This window comes from Indicator indicator, chromosome 1 (assembly GCF_027791375.1).
Source record: "Indicator indicator isolate 239-I01 chromosome 1, UM_Iind_1.1, whole genome shotgun sequence".
NCBI lineage: Eukaryota > Metazoa > Chordata > Aves > Piciformes > Indicatoridae > Indicator > Indicator indicator.
The window spans coordinates 130,690,862-130,713,664 of record NC_072010.1 but is presented as its reverse complement, the minus strand read 5'-3'; the positions used below and the strand labels follow the sequence as shown (position 1 = coordinate 130,713,664).

Below are 22,803 nucleotides of genomic sequence, written 5' to 3'. Positions count from 1 at the left end.
TGCCAGGACCTGAAGGGATCCTGCAGGAAGGCTGCAGAGGGACTTTTGCTGAGGGGGTCTGGAGACAGGCCAATGGGGGAATGGTTTGAAGCTGAGGCAGAGCAGGGTTAGAGTGGAGCTGAGGTAGAAGTTGTTGAGTGTGAGGGTGGTGAGAGTCTGGCACAGGCTGCCCAGAGAGGCTGTGGCTGCCTCCTGCCTGGGGATGTTCAGGGCCAGGCTGGATGAGACCTTGAGCAGCTAATTCTAGTTGAGAGGTGTCCCTGGGCATGGTGGGGAGGTTGGAGGAGCTGAGCTCTGAGGTCCCTTCCCTACTTGCAGCTCACAGTGCCTCACTCAGGTCTAAGGACAATTTGCAACCCCCTCCAGGTTACTTTTCCAATTAAATAAGCAAGTTGAAGTTGCAGTGGATTTGCAGAGTGATATTTTCAGGTTGTTGTTGGGTTGTTGTCTCTGCTAATGTTGCAGCCTGGCAGGGAAGAGGATTGCTTGCATGGAGCTAACACTTGTTGCTGCACTGCATCAGAAGGAACTTCTTTGGAATTGCCATCAGTGGGATATTTGCTGAAGCACAGAGCTGAGGAAATGATTCAAAGTCATTTGTTTGCCACCCACTTGTCTGTCTGCCCAGAAAACAAATAATTAGTTTATTCAGTTAAATAAGATGGGACAGCAGCCTGCCAAATCTTAGCTGTCAATACCAAGATGAACACAGACACATCTTTACACTGTCTTGAGTCTCTCACCACCCTCATGGGGAACAACTTCTTCCTAACATCCAATCTCAATCTCCCCACTTCCAGTTTTGCTCCACCCCCCCACCCCCCCCCCCAGTCCTATCGCTCCCTGACACCCTCAAAAGTCCCTCCCCAGCTTTCTTGGAGCTCCCTTCAGATCCTGGAAGGCCACCAGAAGGTCTCCTGGCAGCCTTCTCCTCTCCAGACTGCACAACTCTCTGTCTGTCCTCAGAGCAGCTCCAGCCCTCTGCTCATCCTCGTGGCCCTTCTCTGGACACCTTCCAGCACCTCCAGATCCTTCCTGGAACAGAGGTTCCAGAACTGTTCACAGAGCTCCAGGTGTGGTCTGAGCAGAGTGGAGCAGAGGGGGAGAATCCCCTCCCTGGCCCTGCTGGCCACACTTCTCTTGCTGCAGCCCAGGCTCTGCTTGGCTCTCTGGGCTGCAAGTACTCACTGCTGGCTCCTGTTGAGCTTCTCCTCCACCAGCACCCCCAAGGCCTTTCCTCAGGGCTGCTCTCAAGCCAGTCCCTGCCCAGCTTGTATCAGTGCCTGGGATTGCCCCAACCCAGCTGCAGGACCTTGCACTTGGTCTTGTTGAACCTCACAAGGTGTCTCCAGCCTGTCCAGGTGCCCCTGGATGGCATCCCTCCCATGCAGCCCCTCTGCCAAACAGCCTGGCAGGAGTTCTGGGAGAGGTGTCCCAGCAGGTAGTGTGGCTGGACTGTAGCTCCACTGTGCCTCTCTCTGCTCCTTCTGCAAGTTCTTATGTGCCAAACATGCCTCTGGTTGGCCTCTCCCCAACCTGGCAGCCTTGCAGAGAGCTGGCCCTGACCCACCAGCCTGCTTTTGCCTCTGTGCCCTGCTGGGGCTGTGCACAGTAGCTCTGTGTCCTCTGCTTTTAACAGTGGCCACCTCAGGTCTATTCTCAAAGAGAAGCTTTTGCCTGGAATGAGTATCAGAAAATTTGGCTTCCCCTCTGTTCCCACGAGCTCCCCCGCACAGCATCCTGTCAGTAGCTGTACTTAAAGTTGAGGGTACACATAAGTCCCTTGTTGACACAGAGTGAACATCAGCAAAGCAGCTGAAAACACTGATCAGGGTCACAGGAGGAGGCAGAAAAACAGCTACTGAGGTCTCCTGCTCAGAACCCTTCCCTGGGACACGATGCCTGAGTGCCTGGAGGCTTTCCAGATTGTGTCCTCAAGTGCTTCCTTTCTCTACAAGCCTAAATGCCTGACTGGAATCACCTCCCTCCTCATTCCCAAGGAATGCCAAGCAGTTGGCAAAACATCTTTTTACCTGCAAAAATGAGCAGTGACAAGAGGAAAGGGAGGAAATGCAGATTGCAGCTTTGTTAACTCTGCAGGCTGGATTCCAAACCGACTGCACTGCTCCACAGCCCAGAGAATCCTGGTGAATAATCGTCAAGAAGCAGTAAGACATCAGCAGCTGCTATCTCTTCATCAGGCTCTAAGCAGCATTTTCAGGCTGCTCTAAGGCAAGAAGGTTCTCTTTGCTGCATCCAACCATGCCTTGCCTGGAGATGCCAGCATGGTGGACACCTACTAAATGGAACCAAGACAATCAAGGGATTGTATTTGGTTGGAAAAAAACCTCTACGCTCACCAAGTCCAGCCATTAGGTGATCACAGCCAACCTTTGTTCTTCATTACTGGATCCTCCAAATTAAAGCAATCACACAACATGGGCAGAGTTCAGGCTTCCTGTACCTCCAGGAGTCCCTCAGAGGCTGGCACTGGGACCAGGACTATTCAATATCTTCATCAACAACATGGATGGGGGCACAGAGGGCACCAAACTGGGAGCAGTGGTGACAGCCCTCAGGCTGTGCTGCCATTCAGCCAGACCTGGACAGGATGCAGAGCTGGGTGGGGAGAAATGGAATGAAATCCACCAAGGACAAGGGGAGAGTCTGGCATCTGGGAAAGAACAACCACAGGGAGCAGGATGGGTTGGGGACTGAGCTGTTGGAGAACAGCAGAGGGGAAAGGGAGCTGGGGGTGCTGGTGGGCAGGAGGATGTCCCTGAGCCAGCAATGTGCCCTGGTGGCCAAGAAGGCCAAGGGCGTCCTGGGCTACATTAGAAGGGCTGTGGGGAGGAGGTCAGAGAGGTTCTCCTGCCCCTCTGCTCTGCCCTGCTAAGGCCACAGCTGGAATCTTGTGTCCAGTTCTGGGCCCCTCAGGTGAAGAAGGAGCTGAGGGAAGTGCTGGAGAGAGTCCATGGCAGAGCCCCCAAGCTGCTGCAGGCAGTGGAAGATCTCCCTGTGAGGCCAGGCTGAGGGAGCTGGGGCTTGGAGCTGGGAGCAGAGGAGCCTGAGGGCTGCCCTCAGTGCTGGGGAGAAAGATGTGCAGGGCAGTGTGGGGAGGACAGAGCCAGGCTCTGCTCAGGGCTGGCCAAGGACAGCACAAGGGGCACTGGGTGCCAGCTGGAGCAGAGGAGGTGCCAGGGCAAGAGAAGGGAAAGCTTTTTGCCTGTGAGGGTGGCAGAGGGCTGGAGCAGGCTGCCCAGAGAGGTTGTGGAGTCTCCTTGTCTGGAGCCATTGCAAAGCCCCCTGGCTGTGTTCCTGTGTGAGCTGCCCTGGGTGCTGCTGCTCTGGCAGGGGCTTGGATGGATGCTCTCTGGAGGTCCCTTCCAGCCCCTGGCACTCTGATCCCTGGTTACCTGCAGGTGCACAGAGCTCATACTCCTTTGCCTGCCTTCACTGTCATGTTGATTTTATCTAAATTGCCTTTATTCAGGTTATTTGCCCTGTGGGATGAATTTGGCTTCATGTCATTATTCTTTGGAGCAACACAACACTGGGGTGCAAGCCAAGTCTGTGTGCTCCTATTTAAGAAAGTATTGCTTATTTTTCTGATCAGGTTGTTTGCAGTAAGAAACAGAGGATTTGTTTCCTCTTTTTTTTTGTTCTTCCTTCTTTTTTTCCTCCTTCTTTTCCCCCCCCTTTTCCTTAATTTTTTTCTCCCTCCTTTCTTCCTTCTTTTTTTCTCCTTCTTTCCCCCCCTTTTTCCTCATTTTTTCTCCCTTCTTTCCCTCCCCCCTTTTAGTCTTCTTTTTTCCCCTTCTTTTCCCCCATTCTTTTCTTTCTTCTTTTTTTCCTTTTTTTTTCTTCTTTTTGTCCTTTTTTTTATTTTTTTGTCCTTTTCTTTCTTTTAAAATTATTTCTGGTGGTGCATTGAACCTCGTTTTTTCCCCTCCTTCTTTTCTTTCTTTTTTTATTCTTTATTTTTTCCTTCTTTCCTCTCCCTCCTTCCCCCCCCCCCTTTTTTTTTTCTTCTTTTTCCCCTTCTTTCCCTTTTCTTTTTCGTTCTTTTTTCCTTCTTTTTTCCCTGTTTCTTCTTTTTTCCTTTTTTTTTCTTTTGTTGTCCTTTTTTTGTCCTTTTTTTGGTCGTTTTCTTTCTTCTTTAATTATTTTTGGTGATGCATCCCTAGAAACGATCAATTTATGTCGTGTGTATCGGGGGGGGGGGTCTTTTATGCTGGGTATTTTTTTTTTTTGGCTGTTTCTGTTTGGGTTTGACGTTTTCTTTCTTTCGGGGCGGGTTTTTTTTGCTCCTCCTTCCTTGCTGCCGCCGCGATGAAGGTGGCCGGCAGGTGGCTGGCGCTCGGCGGCGCTCGGCGGCCGCGCCGCGGTGATTGCAGCCAGCCGGTGCGCCCCGGGGGGAAGCAGGGGGAGAGCTGACGTCCGGAACCCGCTGCCTATAGGATCCGAGGCGTTAGCGGAGCCCTGCTCTCGCCTCGCTTTAAATCCAGCCGCCGAGGGCAGATGCCGGGGATGCGGTGTGCCAGGGGCTACCGAAAGTTCTTGCCTTTTGTCGGTCCCTGCTTGTGAAGTCAGCTCCGCTCGGCAGACCTGCGGCTGGGAGTTGAGCGACTTTGAGAATGCCTTCCAGGTGCTGGTGCTGGGTGAATGGCCTTCCAGGGATACCTAACTGCAGAGCAAGCCAGTGAGCAGAAGGCAAGCTGCAGGGTCTGAGCTATGCTGGGAGATGTTCTCTTGGCACCTCATGGAACTGCTGGGCAGGCTGCAGCTGCTGTTGGGTTGGTTTGCTGTCAAGATGTGCCCTAAAGCTTCATGACTTTTCAGCTCTTCTGGTGGTTTGAAGCCAGCAAGCAGCAAAAGCCAAGAAATACACCTGAGGGTTTTTCAGAGACAGGAGGGCAGAGGAGGACGATGGCATCTGGAGAGTGCCTTCTGCTAGACCTGGACACAGATAACTTCATCCTCTACAACATCTCTGCCAACCAGAGTGCAAACCTCTCCCTGCTGGGCAGTGACTGGTTCTACCCAGCCTTCCTCTACGCCATCCCCACCATCTATGGGCTCATCATTTTGATAGGCCTCGTTGGCAACATCACTTTGATTAAGATCTTCTGCACTGTGAAGTCCATGAGAAACATTCCCAACCTCTTCATCTCCAGTCTGGCTCTGGGAGACCTGCTGCTCTTGGTGACTTGTGTGCCTGTGGATGCCAGCAGGTACCTTGCTGATGAGTGGCTGTTTGGCAGAACTGGCTGCAAGCTTATCCCTTTCATACAGCTGACCTCTGTAGGGGTGTCAGTCTTCACCCTCACTGCTCTCTCAGCTGACAGGTAAGCCCTGGAAAGAAGGCTGCACAAGTGCAGCTCCATGAAAATGCACAATTACAAATGCACAGGTTTTTTTTTTTTCTTTTGCCTGATTTTTTTAACCTGATGAGGGGGGAAATTAACAACTTCAGTTAATTTCTGGGGGTTACAAAGCACCCAGCTTGAGGAAGATCCAGCCAGGATACTTCCTTTTCAAGGCTAAACTAAATGTTGGTGCAGCTTAGCTTAATTAAAAGAAGTACAAGAGGAGATCAAGCTAAAGACCAGAGAGAAAATCCCGTCAATGGCAGCCTGTTCATATCCTACAGGATGTTCATATCTGCCAAAGGGTTAATTGATCCATGGGTCATGGAGTGGGAAGGCACTGGAGCAGCCAGTCAAAATGCACTTTGAAGCAATTCTTTCTCCTGGATTGCTTCCTTCAGGCTCAGTACTTCATGAGACAGCCTCCAGACATTCAAAGGAGGATGCCTGAAGCCAGAGGAATCCAGTTGGCTACAGCCAGTGTATTGCTGCCCTTGATTGAACTGTTTGCTCCTTATTCAGTCCAAGCTGACTTGTGCTGGTGGTTGGGAGGCTTGGCCTTCTGATGGTGTTTGGTGAAAACAGGCAGCAGCTGTGCTGGTGGGGGACACGGGAAAACAAGTTAGGCTTTGACAAATTCTGTGCTTCTGAGAAGCCAGCTCTCTTAAAGAATCCTGTCAGGCTGTCTCTGAGCATTCACTTTAAGGCTGAATTCAGGAGGCTTCAGTTTAAGGCTGAATAATTCCAAGGGGCTTCAGCTTGAAGGCTGGATTCCAAAGCCATTTGAATGTGAATGCTCTGTGGAAGTTGTAAGCCTACCTTTCTGGGAAGCTTTTAAGTAATTATTAGACTTGGTTCTTACAGAAACTACTACCTGCACTGGTGATTTGTTTGTAATTTGGGTTCTTCAGAAAGAGATTAAGGAACCCATTGACACCAGGCTACAGTACAGAAGTACAAAGATTTCCAGTGAGGAAGATTCGTGCAGGTTCATTTTGCTCAAAAAAAGAATCACAGAACCATAGGATTGTGAGGGTTGGAAGGGACCTCAAAGCTCAGCCAGTCCCAACCCCCTGCCATGGGCAGGGACACCTCACACCACAGCAGGTTGCTCACAGCCACATCCAGCCTGGCCTTAAACACCTCCAGGGATGAGGCTTCCACCACCTCCCTGGGCAACCTGTGCCAGTCTCTCACCACTCTCATGGGGAAGAATTTCTTCCTAACATCCAATCTCAATCTCACCATTTCTATTTTTGCTCCCTCCCCCCCAGTCCTATCACTCCCTCACACCCTCACAAGTCCCTCCCCAGATTTCTTGGAGCCCCCTTCAGAACCTGGAAGGCCACCAGAAGGTCTCCTGGGAGCCTTCTCCTCTCCAGACTGCACAACCCCAACTCTCTCAGTCTGTCCTCAGAGCAGAGCAGCTCCAGCCCTCTGCTCATCCTTGTGCTTGGCACAGGCTAGAAGTCCATCTGTGAGATGTTCAATGCTGTGTGATGTGAACCCTACCTCAGGTGCTCCCATGAGGCATGTGAATGGAATCCATGGGTGACAAGGACCCTCCTGAGCTATCTGCTGTGAACAGCAGCATCCCATGCAGTGTCTGCAATGGAAGGGAGGTTGATCTGTGCCCTACAGACCTTTCCTCTATAACTCATCTTCTGCAAAAAAATGACAGGAAGGTCCCCTCAGTACCAGGGTCCTTGCCTGCTAACAGCTGCTGGCTTTGCTGGAGGTATTGTGCTGCTGCCTAGGGAGACCTGGTGTTGAAGAAGTCCTCCCCCTCCCTCTGCCTTGCTCAGACCACACCTGGAATGCTGTGTCCAGTTCTGGGCTCCCCAGTTCAAGAGAGTCAGGGACCTGCTGGGGAGAGTCCAACAGAGGCTACAAGGATGATTGGGAGATTTGAACATCTCTGCTGTGAAGAAAGGCTGAGAGCCCTGGGGCTGTTCAGTGTGGAGAGGAGAAGCCTGAGAGGGATCTGATCAATGTCTGTCAATAGCTGAGGGGTGGGGGTTAAGAGGAAAGGGTCAGGCTCTCTTCAGTGGCACCTGACAATAGGACAAGGAATGATGGACACAAGCTGAAGCCCAGGAAATTCGACCTCAACATGAGGAGGAACTTGTCTATGGTGAGGGTGCTGGAGCCCTGGAGCAGGCTGCCCCGAGAGGTTGTGGAGTCTCCTTGTCTGGACATTCCAAAGCCCCCTGGCTGTGTTCCTGTGTGAGCTGCCCTGAATGCTCCTGCTCTTGACTGGGTGATCTCTGGGGGTCCCTTCCCATCACTGGGCACCTGCACCCTGACACCCACCCCTCAGTTATTGATAGTCATTGATCAGATCCCCTCTCCCCTTCTCCTCTCCTCACTAGACAGCCCCTCTTGCCTCTGTCTAGCTGCATTTGCAGGAGCTGTGGGAGCTGTTTTCCTGCAGGCCTGGCATGGTTGCAGAGCAGCCAGGAGAGGCTGAAGGCCTGTGGTGAGCTCACAGCCACCCTCCAGGAGTGATAAGGTGCCAGGGCGTGACTATAGAGCAGCAAGGAAGGAAGCAGTGGATGTGTGTGGTACAGACAGCCTGCAGAGGAGGTTGGCAGGGGAAGGACATCTGTCTGCCCTGCTGCTCTGCTCTGTGGAGGCAGCAGATTTCTTCAGCTACTGCTCAGCTCATCCTAGCAAAGAGGAATTTGGGGGTCATCCTCCAGCCTGCCCTCCTCCTCCTCCTCCTTTGTGCAAGGGGAAAGAGTGCAGAGGTGTCTGTGAGAGCAGTGACACCTGGGCCACTGCTGGCTCAGGAAGCAAAGCAAAGGCTGGCACAGCAAGTGGCAGGAATTCAAGGGAAGTCTTCCCTCAGTAAGAGGAAAAGCAGCCTGCTCAATTGCCCTTGTCATGGGAGCTGTCTTTGTTTCATTGACTCTCCCTCCTGTGCCTGGCAGGGCTTACACACCTGCACAGGGAGCAGGCAAGCTGATCCCACTGCTTGCTGAGACAGTGAAACTCTCCATGCCCTACTGCTCCAGCAGGGAAACCTTCCTGGAATCACTGCTTTGGCAAGCACATGGCAGGGGGAATGTGAGGTGCCTGCCGGGCAGAGCATCCTGCTGGCCTGATGTGGGGATGTGCAGGTGCAGTGAGAGCCATGGGCTGATGTGATGCCCTAGGGTAGGTGTCCTGCCTTCGTGAGACCAGCTGCAGGCAGGTAAGCCCCTGCCAGAGCAGCAGCACCCAGGGCAGCTCACACAGGAACACAGCCAGGGGGCTTTGCAATGGCTCCAGACAAGGAGACTCCACAACCTCTCTGGGCAGCCTGCTTCAGCCCTCTGCCACCCTCACAGCCAAAAAGCTTTCCCTTCTCTTGCCCTGGCACCTCCTCTGCTCCAGCTGGCACCCGGTGCCTCTTGTGCTGTCCTTGGCCAGCCCTGAGCAGAGCCTGGCTCTGTCCTCCCCACACTGCCCTGCACATCTTTCTCCCCAGCACTGAGGGCAGCCCTCAGGCTCCTCTGCTCCAACCTCAAGAGAACTGAAGGAGCTTCAGACCCCAGCCCAGAGCCTTGCCTCTCATGGAAGCACTGAAATTCTCTCCCAGTGCCCTTGCCCCCCTCTCCCAGTGCCCTTGCCCCTGCTGTTTCAGATCAGGGTCACAGATGCATCTCTCTCAGCCACAGACAGAGTCTCAGCCCCTCTGTTACTGGCCACTGTGTCAATATAACAGAAACCCTCTCAGCAGCATTGAGTTTAGCTCTCATTTCCTCAGCCCTCACATCAGGAGCAGATCAAACAGCAGAAACCTTCTGAGTGTCTTGATGAGGCAGAGCAGATGGCCAAGACACAATGGATGCACTTCCCTGAGCAGGAGCATTACAGCTCCCATTTATGTGGATGGGCTCAGGTCAGCAGCTGTGCTAATGTGCTGGAGACTGTCAATACTGCAGCAATCAAAAGTCAGAAAAGTTGGATCAGCAGCTGTTGACATTTCAGGGAAACATAAAACCCCCAATCAGTTGTCATGGTCTCATGGGGTGAAGTGCTGAGCACCCTGGGAGCAAGGAGAGCCACTGGCCAGGGGCAGCTTGGGTGTCAGGATGAAGGTGCTGGGCTGGGGCAGCAGCAGTGCTCACAGCTGTGCTCATGTGTTCCTGCTTGGTGTTCAGATGTGAGCAGCAGCCTGAATGAGAGGGTTATAGAGGGAGTTGAGGTGGAAAAGGCAAAGCAGGCACAGCAGGACCTCTGTGTGCAGTGAAGCATCCAAGCAGCTGCTTTGCTCATAGACTGCACTGGGTTGCAAGGGAGCCTCAAAGAGCATCCTGTCCAACCCCCTGCAGGCAGCAGGGACACCTCCAGCTAGAGCAGGCTGCCCAGGGACACATCCAGCAGGAGCCTGAATGTCTCCAGGGATGGAGCCTCAACCACCTCCCAGGGCAGCCTGTGCCAGTCTCTCACCACTCTCACTGTGCAGAACTTCCTCCTGATGTCCAACCTAACTCTGCCCTGCTCCAGTTCCAAACCCTTGTCCCTTGTCCTGTCCCCACAGCCCCTTCTGAACAGTCCCTCCCCAGCCTCCCCTCCCCTTCAAACACTGAACTGCAGCTCTAAGGTCTCCCTGGGCTGGTGGGAGCTGTCCCTGTCCATGGCAGGGGGGTTGGAACTGGATGATCTTTAAGGTCCCTTCCAACCCAGCCCATTCTGTGGGTCTATGACTGACCTGGGAGAGGACCACAGAGGCAGCTGCTGAGCCAGCACTGACTGCACTGTGCCATTCCTGGACACAACCTGCTCACCTGCATCCTACCTGTAGTATTTTACACCTGGCTGAGCTAAAGTGGCTTCCCTTAGGCCGTGGCCATTTGTTCCCATGAGTCCACAATATTTTGACAGCCTGCTCAGCCATGGTGTCATCTGCTGACTTTCCCACCAGAGGTTGTGTGACCTACCCAAGGCAGCAGAAACATGCAGTAAATAACACTACAGCTACAGCAGCTTCCCAGCACCCAGGCTGGAAAGGGTCTGCACACTGCTGCCTTTATGCTGGCATCCTTTATGTCCTGCTGAGGAGGCCATGGGGTTCAGGGTCCCCACCTGGAACAAACCACACCTGGACAGACCACCCTTCTGGTCTGGGACTGTTAATTTTAACCCTGGTCCTATGGGAGAAGGGCAGAAACAAGCCAGACTTGCATCCAAAGCAGCATGGCCAGAGATGGAGAGAGAGGATCCTGCCCCTCTGCTCTGGGGAGACCTCACCTGCAGGGCTGGGTCCAGCTCTGGAGTCCTCAGCACAAGAGAGACATGGACCTGATGGAGAAGGTCCAGTCAGAGGGCTGGAGAAGCTCTGCTCTGAGGACAGGATGAAAGAATTGGGGCTGATCAGCCTGGAGAAGGCTCCAGGGAGACCTTAGAGCTTAATTTCAGTATCTGCAGGGGACCTACAGGCAGGCTGGGGAGGGACTGCTCAGAAGGGGCTGTGGGGACAGGGCAAGGGTTTGGAACTGGAGCAGGGCAGAGTTAGGTTGGACATCAGGAGGAAGTTCTGCACAGTGAGAGTGGTGAGAGACTGGCACAGGCTGCCCTGGGAGGTGGTTGAGGCTCCATCCCTGGAGACATTCAGGCTCCTGCTGGATGTGTCCCTGGGCAGCCTGCTCTAGCTGGAGGTGTCCCTGCTGCCTGCAGGGGGTTGGAGAGGATCCCCTCAAGGCTCCCTTCCACCCCAATGCAGTCTGTGAGCCTGTGATTAGCATCTGTCAGTAGCATCAACCTCTCCATTGTTCTGTGTACAACCAGCCCTGGGCCACTCAGCTGCTTGCAGCATTCCTGGTCACACCTCCCAGCTTCCTGAACTCCACTGCTTTGGAGCCAGTCCTCCACTTCCAGGGAATTTCTCCTCTGTTCCAAGAGCTGTAAAAGATTAACATCAGTTGTTCCCCAGCTGGTTTCTTTGCTACCCCTAGGTGTAAATTACTGAGAGGTGCTGGTGTGAAAATGGTTTGAGCTAGCAGATGCTGGCTGACAGCCTCTTGAGCACAGCTGGGGAGCTTTCTGCACACAGGCCAGGGACCCCTCCTCCACCTTTGCTCTGAAACATCTCCCCATGGCTTTTCACCTTGTGCTATTGCTCTCTGCTTCCTCCCCATGCCTGACTTCCTGATTTCCTTCCTCCTGATGCACTTTTCAAGCTGTGCAGGTGTCTGCTTCACAGTGACCTTTGATAAGGTGCTGGCTCCTCCAGCTTCCCTTATCAGGCAACCACATTTTCCAGCTCTGATATTTGCTGTCATTTACTTTTGCTTTTCTCCCCCTCCCCATCTGTTGCATATTGATTTTATTACTTTATTTTTTTTCTTTCTAATTACTATTAGGAGGGGTCAGCAGGACTCCTCTCTCTCTTGTTGAGGGCAGCTTTTTGCCTGGCACAGTTGTTTTCAGGGCAAGGTAAGGGAGCCAAAGGGGGAGGTCAAGGGGCAGCTGCTAATGTGTGGTTACCATTGCCCCCTGACATTTGTATCCCCAGCCAGCTGATTTTCACTTTGCTTCTCTAAAGTTCCATCTCTCTCTTTCTGCCTCTCTGCCTCCTTCCACCACATTAAGATCAGCACAGCATGGCTGCTATAGCTTAGGAAGCTGCTAATGGTTAAATCAATGATGTCCTCTTCCTTCTCTGCTGCACACCCCCAGCTCCCTCAGCCTGTGCTCACAGCAGAGCTGCTCCAGCCCTTGGATCATCTCTGTGGCCTCCTCTGGCCTCTCTCCAGCAGCTCTGTGTCCTTCTCCTGCTGGGGACCCCAGAGCTGGAGGCAGGATTGGAGGTGAGGTCTGAGCAGAGCAGAGCCAAGGGGCAGAATCCCCTTTCCTGCCCTGCTGCCCACACTCTTCTGGCTGCAGCCCAGCACACAGCTGCCTGCAGGGCTGCAGGAGGGCACTGCTGGCTCCTGGGGAGCCTCTCAGCACCCAGCATCCCCAAGGCTCTTTCTTCAGAGCTGCTCTTAACCCACTCTACACTCAGCCTGGATTTGTGCCTGAGTCTGGCCTGACCCAGCTGCAGGACCTTGTTCTGTGCCTTGTCTAACCTCATACAGAATGAAATGTGTGACAAAAGCTCCATCAGGGGGGTGGAGCAGATGATCTCTTGAGGTCCCTTCCAACCCTTAGCATTCTGTGACTATTTCCTTGCACCCTGCTCTGTGCAGGGGTTGTAGCTGATGTATGCTTTTGGAGTCTGTGATTGCACTTCCTCACTTAATGTGGTTTGGACACATCCATATTAAGGTGTGGCAGCACTGTGGGTTGATGGCAAAATTAAAAGAAAGGAGAATTAATGCACAGGAGTCTGCCTGGACCCCTGGCAGGTGTCTGTGGCTGGGAGATGAGAAATCCATCGACAGCATTGAGGCTGAAAGCGCCAACAAGGATGCACAGCCTTGAGCAAAGAAAGGCTTTGTTTGGTTTGGATTTGTTGGCTCTTTGGCTCTAATTGGAAGAGGCCAGCAGTGCTGAGTGCTGAGGTTGCTGCATTCCTGCTTTCTTTGCTGTGTTTTAGGTACAAAGCCATAGTGAGGCCTATGGAGATCCAAGCATCCCACGCCCTGATGAAGATCTGTGTGCGAGCTGCTGTGATCTGGGTTGTGTCCATGATGCTTGCCATCCCTGAAGCAGTGTTCTCAGACCTGCACCCTTTCCATGACAGAGGCACCAATAAAACCTTCGTCAGCTGTGCTCCCTACCCCCACTCGGATGGGCTGCACCCCAAAATCCACTCCATGGCCTCCTTCCTCATTTTCTATGTCATTCCCCTCTCTGTCATCTCAGTCTATTACTATTTCATTGCTAAGAACCTGATCCGGAGCGCTTACAACATCCCTGTGGAAGGAAACATGCATGTGAGGAAACAGGTAGACTTGGCTTCCTCCCCTCCTTCCTCCCCTCCTTCCTCCCCTCCTTCCTCCCCTCCTTCCTCCCCTCCTTCCTCCCTCCTTCCTCCCTCCTTCCTCCCCTCCTTCCTCCCCTCCTTCCTCCCCTCCTTCCTCCCCTCCTTCCTCCCCTCCTTCCTCCCCTCCTTCCTCCCCTCCTTCCTCCCCTCCTTCCTTCCCTCCTTCCTCCCCTCCTTCCTTCCCTCCTTCCCTCCTCTCCCTCTGGGAATAAAGAGTGCCCCTGTAGGGCACCTGATCCTGAGGCAGAGTGCTGCTTGCCACAGATTACTTGGGCTGGAAGATTGCAAGTGGCTGGCACAGGCCGTGGCACAGTGCTGAACAGTCCAAGTATCTTCTCCTGGTCCTAAGTTCAGAGGCTTTGGCAGGGTGGTTACCATGGCAAACAGGGCAGGAGACCCATGCCAAAGCCTGGGAAGGTATTGGTTAGGGTGCATGGAAAGAGGCAGAGCTGGGGACAGTGGTTGGAGGTTGGAACTGAGGAGCTGACACAGCAGGAAACCAAAACTCCTCAAAGTCATTTTGTCAGAGAGAGGACCTTGAGTAAAGGCAAGCTTCCCTCTTCACATGGAGGGAAATGCAGGCTCCAGACTGAACAGAAAATGGAGAGTAGAGGCTGAGGAAGCCCCTTGGCAGGGGCCCCCAGGGCCAGGAGTTCCAGCAGGGCAGGGCAGGAATGCTCCACGAGAGAGGCAATGCCTCCTGTGCTCACCATGGCTCCAGCTGGCATCTGCTGAGGCTGTGCCAGTGGAGACATCAGTACAGGGGAGAGAGGGACTGGGGGAGCAGAGACCACAGGAGGACAGTGGTGGGCACAGGGGCCCAGGACAGAGCAGGATGGTGTGGGGGTCCCTCACAGATGCACTAAAGTTAGAGGTCTTGTGGATTATGTGATCCTGGTAGTGTGAAGTCTCCAGTGAAAAGGAGAGTTCTGGCTGCTTCTGAGCCCCTTTGGTCAGTGCAATTCTTCTAGCAGTGCTTCTTTCTCTCTTGTCTCCAGAGGGGAGTGTGGTAGAACAACCTGTCCACCTGCACCAGCCCTCCAGCAGGTCAGAAACTCAGTTTTCTTCTGGTCCCAATGCTGGTCACTTCAGGTGTCACCTTAAGGCAGTCTCTGATTTCTCCAAGCAGGCCATTTGCTGCAGAACAACAGAGGCTTTCCTTTGCCCCTTTGTGCCCCTGGGAGCTGCTTCTGTTGCTGTCACTCCTGGGTGGGTTTTGTTCCAAAACCCCCCAAACCATCTTACATCTGTGCTGGCTCAGCCAGGACCTAGGTGCATCTCAAGTGAGTTTCATCCTTTGGTTGAAAGTGCATGGCTGAAAGTCTGCAAGCCCTGAACCAGACGTGGGGATTTAGCCAGGATTTGGCCAACCTGACTCCAGCCTTTCAGCTGGAGACTCTTTCCTCTTGGCTTGCTGCTTTTGTAAGCAACTGGAGACTAAAACAAAAAGTCATCTCCAGGAGGACGTCCAAATCCTGCATAAGCAACTGAGTGTTTCAGGCTAGTGCTGAAGTGTGAATGCAAGGGAGCCTTAGCTTGCCTGAGTAAGAAAGCAACAGCTCAGAAACTTCTTGCTAAGCAACAAGCAACTTCCTTACCTTGACCTCTTGACCTTATTTGCCTTGACCTCTTGACCTTATTTACCTTACCCCTCGCTCTCCACTGAGATGTGTTTCAACCCAAGTGAGGCATAGGAAGTTCCATGGAAACATGAGGAAAAAAAATTTCCTTATGAGGGTGCTGGAGCCCTAGAGCAGGCTGCCCAGAGAGGTTGTGGAGTCTCCTTCTCTGGAGATATTTCAAAGCCCCCTGGCTGTGTTCCTGTGTGAGCTGCCCTGGGTGCTGCTGCTCTGGCAGGGGGCTTGGGCTGGGTGATCTTTGGAGGTCCCTTCCAGCCCCTGGCATTCTGTGATTCTGTAAAGTGACCCAAGCCATTCTTCAGCTGAATGAACCCCAAGCTATCTGCACCCAGCTGCCATCTCCATCTCAGGCTGGCCTAACACAAGCATCCCATGCAGCCCTTGGGGGCTGAGGGGAAGCAGCAGGGCTGGAAAGGTGTTTTTCCTGCCCACCAAATGATCTGTGAGCCCTGCAATTCTTTGCCCTTCTCCCCTTCTGAGGCTGTGTCAGTCTTTCTTCCCTGCAGGCTGATTCAATGGCTGCTTGGTTTGATATCAGAGTGCTGAGAAAAGGAGGGGCAGAAGCAGCCCCTTCTGCCTTTTGGGTTGGGGGGGAAAGAGCCCTAAAGAGAGCAGCAGGCCAGGCTGCAGCCTAGCACTGTCAGTCCCTCACTGCTGTCCTGCAGTGCCTGCAGGAGCTATAGGTCTCCATCTGAACTAAGGAGCATTGATTTATTTATTGCTCCGCTTCCTTTTTTTATAGTGCAGATGTGGCCTCAATAGCCCTGGATCAAATTAAGGCTACACTTAAGGGGAATATATGGTTTAGCCAAGGAGAGCCCTTTAGAAAGGATTTAATTTTCAGCCTGCTCTCTGGAGACATCATCGTCTGGTCCATGTCAATCCTCCCTGAGCCTGATGGCTGATTTGCAGTCACAGAGGCACACAACAGAGTCAGGATGGGCTGGCCAGGTCCCTGCTGCCTGCTCCCTGCTCCCAGCTCTGCAGCCTGTGGGAGCTGCTCCTTTGCCAGTTCAGCTGTGCAGCTCAAAAGGTGATTGAGGATGAGGAAGAGTATCTGGAGCCTGGCTGGCCAACAGGACCTTACCAGGGTAGGAGCAAGTCAAGCAGGACCAGAAGAGCAGCAGGACCAGGCCAGGTTTCAGGCCAGTTGGGTTGTGCTCAGATGCAGGGAGTGGGTAATAGGAAATTCATTCACAGATTCACAGAATGCTTTAGGTTGGAAGGAACTTTAAAGATCATCCAGTTCCAGCCCCCTGCCTTGGGCAGGGACACCTCCCACCAGCCCAGGTTGCTCAAGGTCTCATCCAGCCTGGCCTTGAACACCTCCAGGCAGGAGGCATCCACAGCCTCCCTGGGCAGCCTGTGCCAGAGTCTCACCAGCCTCACTCTAAAGAATTTCTTCCTCATCTCCAGTCTCAATCTGCCCTCCTCAAGCTTCGATCCATTCCCTCTCATCCTATCACTCCCAGCCCTTGGCAAAAGTTTCTTCCCAGCTTTCTTGCAGCCCCCTTCAGGTACTGGAAGGCTGCTCTAAGGTCTCCCTGAAGCCTTCTCTTCTCCAGGCTGAACAGCCCCAACTCTCTCAGTCTGTCCCCACAGGGGAGGTTCTGCAGCCTTCTGCTTATCTTTGTAGCCTGCTCTGGACCCTCTCCATCAGCTCTTATGCTGTTGGGGACATACTGCACATGGCCCCAAGGCAGAAAGTGCTGCCTCTGAGCTCTGAGATTTAAATATCCCAGAGCCCTACCCCATAATTAATAATAATGATGGCAATAATACAAATAATGATAAGTTAATCTATATAAATCATGTGTGGTTGTATATATTGTAGGTGGGTGACTAATGAAGGTGTAGACACTTTGTTGCCTGAGCTGGGATTTTACGAAGGGACAACCACTGGAATGTTATCTCTAAACAGGAAAGGGAAGATTGCTTCCTTACACAATGCACTGTCAGAAGTGTTTGGGGTTAGGCAGAGGAGATTGAGGAGAGACCGGGAGGGTTCTTGGCTGTGTTCAGCTGTCCCAGAACACCCTGCTCTGGCTGTGTTGCCTGCCATGTCCTAGTCCCAAAGCTGCAGCACTGGGAAAAACAGTTACCTCCTGCCCTGGGGTAGGAATCACAGACCAGAGCATGGCAGGGCTTGGAAGGGACCTCCAGAGAGCATCCATCCAAGTCCGCTGCCAGAGCAGCAGCACCCAGGGCAGCTCACACAGGAACACAGCCAGGGGGCTTTGCAATGGCTCCAGACAAGGAGACTCCACAACCTCTCTGGGCAGCCTGCTCCAGCCCTCTGCCACCCTCACAGCCAAAAAGCTTTCCCTTCTCTTGCCCTGGCACCTCCTCTGCTCCAGCTGGCACCCAGTGCCCCTTGTGCTGGCCTTGGCCAGCCCTGAGCAGAGCCTGGCTCTGTCCTCCCCACACTGCCCTGCACATCTTTCTCCCCAGCACTGAGGTCACCCTCAGGCTCTTCTGCTGCAAGCTGAAGCCCCTCAGGCTTCAGGCTTCCCCGGAGGGTCAGCTCCTAACCTGCCTTTCCCTTTCTCCTCCCAGATCGAGTCCCGCAAGCGCCTGGCCAGGACGGTGCTGGTCTTCGTCTGCCTCTTTGCCTTCTGCTGGCTCCCCACTCACATCATCTACTTGTACCGCTCCTACCACTACTCCGAGGTGGACACCTCGGTGCTGCACTTCGTCTCCAGCATCTGTGCTCGCGTCCTGGCCTTCACTAACTCTTGTGTCAACCCTTTCGCCCTCTACCTGCTGAGCAAGAGCTTCCGGAAGCAGTTCAACAGGCAGCTGCTGTGCTGCAGGGCTGGCCTCAGCCGCTCCCACAGCATGGCTCGCAGCACCACCCGCATCTCCTCCCTCAAGAGCACCAACCACTCCCTGGCCACCTTCAGCCTCATCAACGGCAACCCCCTATGCCAGGAGGGCTACGTCTGAAGGGCGCAGCCGGGGACCAACGCGTCCCGCGCCGAGCGCCGCCGCCAGGATGCGCCCCCTGGGTGGGAGCAGCACAGGCAGCCACAGGCAGGGGACAGGGGGTGAGCAGCACAGGCAGCCACAGGCAGGGGGCAGGGGGTGAGCAGCACAGGCAGCCACAGGCAGGGGGCAGGGGGTGAGCAGCACAGGCAGCCACAGGCAGGGGACAGGGGGTGAGCAGCACAGGCAGCCACAGGCAGGGGGCAGGGGGTGAGCAGCACAGGCAGCCACAGGCAGGGGGCAGGGGATGAGCAGCACAGGCAGCCACAGGAAGGGGGCAGGGGGTGAGCAGCACAGGCAGCCACAGGCAGGGGGACAGGGGGTGAGCAGCTCTGATGTACTCAGGCAGCTCAGAGGAGCTTCAGGCATCCAGCAGTTCTCCTGGGATGAGCTTGGAGCATCCAACATTCCATCCTGAGCTGAGTTTGGGTCATCCAACATTTCATTCTGGGCTGAGGTTGGAGCATCCAACATTTCACCCTGGATTGATCTTGGAGCATCCAACATTTCTTCCTGGGATGAGCTTGGAGCATCCAACATTTCTTCCTGGGATGAGCTTGGAGCATCCAACATTTCATGCTGGGATGAGATTGGAGCATCCAATATGCCATCCTGGAATGAGATTGGAGCATCCAACATTCCATCCTGAGCTGAGGTTGAGGAAGCAAACATTTCATCCTGGGCTCAGATTGGAGCATCCTGGGCTGAGGCTGAAATATTCAGTGCTTCATCTTGGGCTGAGGTTGAAGCATCCAGCATTCCATCCTGAGCTGAGGTTGGAGCATCCACATTTCATCCTGGGCTGAGGCTGAAATATTCAGTGCTTCATCTTGGGCTGAGGTTGGAGCATCCAACATTCCATCCTGAGCTGAGTTTGGGGCACCCAATATTCCATCCTGTGCTGAGGCATCACCAGAATAGCAAATCCTAGAGCACTATCCCTCAGGAGCTCCCTGGGAGCCTTGCTTCAAGACCTACTGCTTTTAATGAGAGCAATGTGAGCATCTCAAGATCAAATCCAATTTGGTTCTACAGATTCCTCCTCACTTTCTGCTCAACCCCAAGCTTTGGGGCAGACTTACAGCAGTGAGAAAGACCAAGAGCATGTCAGGTGCACAAAACTTGTCAGAACAGCTGCTGGGATATTGTCCTTACATTGAGTCCATTTAAGTGAGGCATTGACTTTTACAAAGGACTTTGGTGCAGGTCAGTTGCAGACTACCCAAGTATTTATTGATGTTCTGAGTACAGTATTAATCTGTGGTGTAAGAGACACCCAAGAGCTTGCTGGCACACACCAGTGGCCTGGTGTGCAGGGAGCAGGATCCTGCAGCACAGCCCTGTGGAAGCAGTAAGATGAATAAATGTGAGCTGGAAAATGTTGGCAGCTTCCAGATGTGTGAGCTTTGGCTGTGTGGTGCAGGAGACAGCAGGGCACTTCCCAAGGGGTCCTGCTTTCCTCTTCTTACCTTCAAGACATGAAACAGTCAATGTTTTACCACCTAAGTGGTACAGCAGCTGGGTTTGGCTGAGGCCAGGGAGCTAACAGAAAATGAAGCACAGCCATACCCCAGCTTTAGTTGGCAATAAAGCTATCAGCAGGGCAAGGTTTGATCCCTGACACACAGGGTTTGCTCTCTTCCCTTCTGGCTTCACAGAAATCTGCCAAAACTGCCTCACAGGTTGGAGAATTAGGTCTGCTGTGCTACTCCCTGCCAGGCAGCAGCTCTGCTGGGAGCAGGAGCACACTGCCCTGTAGATGACAAACAAGTTCTGGCTGTGCATGGGCCATAGGACAGGCACTGAAGCCACACAGCTGCTGCAAAATGAGGCCATAAAGCAATCCCAATATGGGATATTGAGTTTTTAATGGCCCTCAGACTCTCTTGAGGTGAGTCTTTGCCTTACCACAATCAAAGGAAAAATGAAAGATAGGAAAAGTCTGTGTTAGACTTGCTCTGTGAATGTGGAAAGAGTCCTCTACATGCATCAAGGAAAGTGTGGCCAGCAGGGCTGGGGAGGTTCTGCTGCCCCTCTGCTCTGCCCTGCTGACACCACCCGTGCAATCCTGTGTCCAGCTTGGGGCTCCCCAGTTCAAGAGAGAAAGAGACCTGCTGGAGAGAGTCCAACAGAGGCTACCAGGATGATTGTGGGACTTGAACATCTCTGCTGTGGAGAAAAGCTGAGAGCCCTGGGGCTGCTTAGTGTGGAGAGGAGAAGGCTGAGAGGAATCTGATCAATGTCTATTAATATCTGAGGGGTGGGGGTCAGGATGCAGGTGCCAGGCTCTGTTTGGTGGTGCCCAGTGACAGGACAAGGAGCAGCAGGCACAAGCTGGAGCACAGGAGGTGCCACCTCAAGAGGAGGAGACACTGGTGTGTGGTGAGGGTGCTGGAGCCCTGGAGCAGGCTGCCCAGAGAGGTTGTGGAGTCTCCTTGTCTGGAGCCATTGCAAAGCCCCCTGGCTGTGTTCCTGTGTGAGCTGCCCTGGGTGCTGCTGCTTTGGCAGGGGTCTTGGATGGATGCTCTCTGGAGGTCCCTTCCAGCCCCTAACAGGGGAGACCTTAGAGCAGCCTTCCAGTACCTGAAGGGGGCTGCAAGAAAGCTGGGAAAAAACTTTTGCCAAGGGCTGGGAGTGATAGGATGAGAGGGAATGGATTGAAGCTTGAGGAGGGCAGATTGAGACTGGAGATGAGGAAGAAATTCTTTAGAGTGAGGCTGGTGAGACTCTGGCACAGGTTGCCCAGGGAGGCTGTGGATGCCTCCTGCCTGGAGGTGTTCAAGGCCAGGCTGGATGAGACCTTGAGCAAGCTGGGCTGGTGGGAGATGTCCCTGCCCATGGCAGGGGCTTGGCACTGGATGGTCTTCAAGTTCCCTTCCAACCCAAACCGTTCCATGAATCTGTGACACCATCTTCATCCATGGAGCTCTCTTTTCTAGCTTGGGGAGGGTGCATGTAAATATGGAGCTGATTTGGTCTTCTGTAAGCTGATCTTTACTTGGGAGTAGAAAAGCTGTAAACTGTTTGAGGTTGGGTGGCTCCAGACACCCCTCCCAGAGAGCTCAGCCAGCTGCAGGCTGTCTGTCTCTGGTGCATGGCCAGCTGGACAGGCTGCCCTAGCTGCAGCCCTCCCTTGCCCATGGCCTTTCTCACACCTGGGCTGCACAGCTCCAGGGCACAGGGCACAGCCAGACTGCTCCCCCAAAGCCAGCAGCTGGGCTGGCTGTGTGCCCACACATCTCTGCTAGGAACACCACCCTGCACAACCCCTCTGCCTGCCTGCAAGGGCTGGCAGGGGTTTGCCCCTACGCATCCTGCCTGCAGCTGGGACTGCAAGTGGCTGGCTGGGAGGACTGCTGGGATGTGTGACCCTCTTACACTGAACCCCCCCTAAGTTCTTCCAGCTGCTCCACTGGACAAAGCCTTCCAATTCCAGGATCCTGTGTGGGAGGTGGGTACAGCATCCTGCCAGCTCCCTGAGAGAAGAGGCACTGCACATAGAATCACAGAACTGTCAGGGTTGGAAGGGACTTCAAGGCTCAGCCAGTCCCAACCCCCCTGCCATGGGCAGGGACATCTCACACCACAGCAGGTTGCTCACAGCCACATCCAGCCTGGCTGCAAAAACCTCCAGGGATGAGGCTTCTACCACACCTCTGGGCAACCTGTGCCAGTCTCTCACCACCTTCATGGGGAATAACTTTTTCCTAACATCCAATCTCAATCTGCCCTCCTCTAGCTTGGATTCATCCCCCCCAGTCCTATCACTCCCTGACACCCTCAAAAGTCCCTCCCCAGCTTTCTTGCAGCCCCCTTCAGATCCTGGAAGGCCACCAGAAGGTCTCCTGGGAGCCTTCTCCTCTCCACACTGCACAACCCCAACTCTCTCAGCCTGTCCTCTCCACATCATGCTTCAGACATCCCAGGCACTGCTGACTTGAGTCTAGGTTACAGATCTCTTGTAACTTATTTCTTTTCTGTGACAGCTGCCCTAGGAAGGCTGAAGTTTACCTGCAGGAGCCCCCCTGAGAGGCTCAGCCCCTTGGAGTTGGTGGAGCTGTTTGTGCCATGAGTGCCCACCAGGCAGGGTGGCTGTGCAGCTCACCCCACACAAGGAATGAAAGAGTTCCCTTTGGAAAGCCCTCCCTTGGAAGTCCATCAGCAGTGGGCAGGTGGAGCTGTGTCTGCCTTGCACTTCATGCTACCTGCTGACTGAAACTGGGAATCTTTGCAGGGCAGAGGCTGCAGAGCACTCTGCTGCATGCTGAGATCCAATGAAGTCTTGGTCTGATTTGAATTTACAATCACACCACCCCCAAACTAATTTTACAAGTCCCTAATGGCTTCTTTATGGAAATAGCCACTTCCCATGGCCTCTATGATTAGCTTGGATGTGAATCAAAGTGAACTGATCACAGAAGTCATTGGAAACAGAGGATTTACTGCAGCTGAAGGTGAATCGATGACCCTGACTGGGGAGCTGCCTGCCTTGTGCTGAACAGTGTGCTCCAAGGCAAGGCAGCCCCTTAGGGCCACTCCTTCTGCTGGTGGACAGGGGGCTGAACATGAGGCAGCAGTGCCCAGGTGGGCAAGAATGCCAAGGGCATCCTGGCCTGCATCAAACCAGTGTGGGCAGCAGGAGCAGGGCAGTGCTGCTGCCTCTGCACTCAGCCCTGCTGAGGCCACAGCTTGAGCACTGGGTTCAGCTCTGGGCACCACAGCACAGGAAAGACCTTGAGGGGCTGGAGAATGTCCAGAGAAGAGCAACCAGGCTGGGGAGGGGTCTGGAGGCATCAGCCAAGGAGCAGCTGAGGGAGCTGAGGGTGTTCAGTGTGGAGAAGAGAAGGCTGAGGGGAGAGCTCCTTGCTCTCTCCAGCTCCCTGCAAGGAGG

At 53.7% G+C, this 22,803-nt stretch overlaps 1 protein-coding gene across 1 annotated transcript; it reads left to right on the top strand.

The window, feature by feature from the left end:
* The first annotated feature begins 4,929 nt into the window (after positions 1-4,929).
* GRPR (gastrin releasing peptide receptor) lies at positions 4,930-17,873 on the top strand. Its single transcript, XM_054391694.1, has 3 exons — positions 4,930-5,348; positions 12,898-13,249; positions 17,484-17,873. The coding sequence occupies exons 1-3, from the start codon at positions 4,930-4,932 to the stop codon at positions 17,871-17,873; spliced, it is 1,161 nt and encodes a 386-aa protein (XP_054247669.1).
* Positions 17,874-22,803: the final 4,930 nt, after the last annotated feature.

Bases quoted from the DNA above. Each gene is read 5' to 3' on its own strand.
- GRPR (XM_054391694.1), top strand. From the start codon at position 4,930: ATGGCATCTGGAGAGTGCCTTCTGCTAGACCTGGACACAGATAACTTC. The intron at 5,349-12,897 runs GTAAGCCCTGGA...GCTGTGTTTTAG, and splicing joins ACTGCTCTCTCAGCTGACAG to GTACAAAGCCATAGTGAGGC. The intron at 13,250-17,483 runs GTAGACTTGGCT...TTCTCCTCCCAG, and splicing joins ACATGCATGTGAGGAAACAG to ATCGAGTCCCGCAAGCGCCT.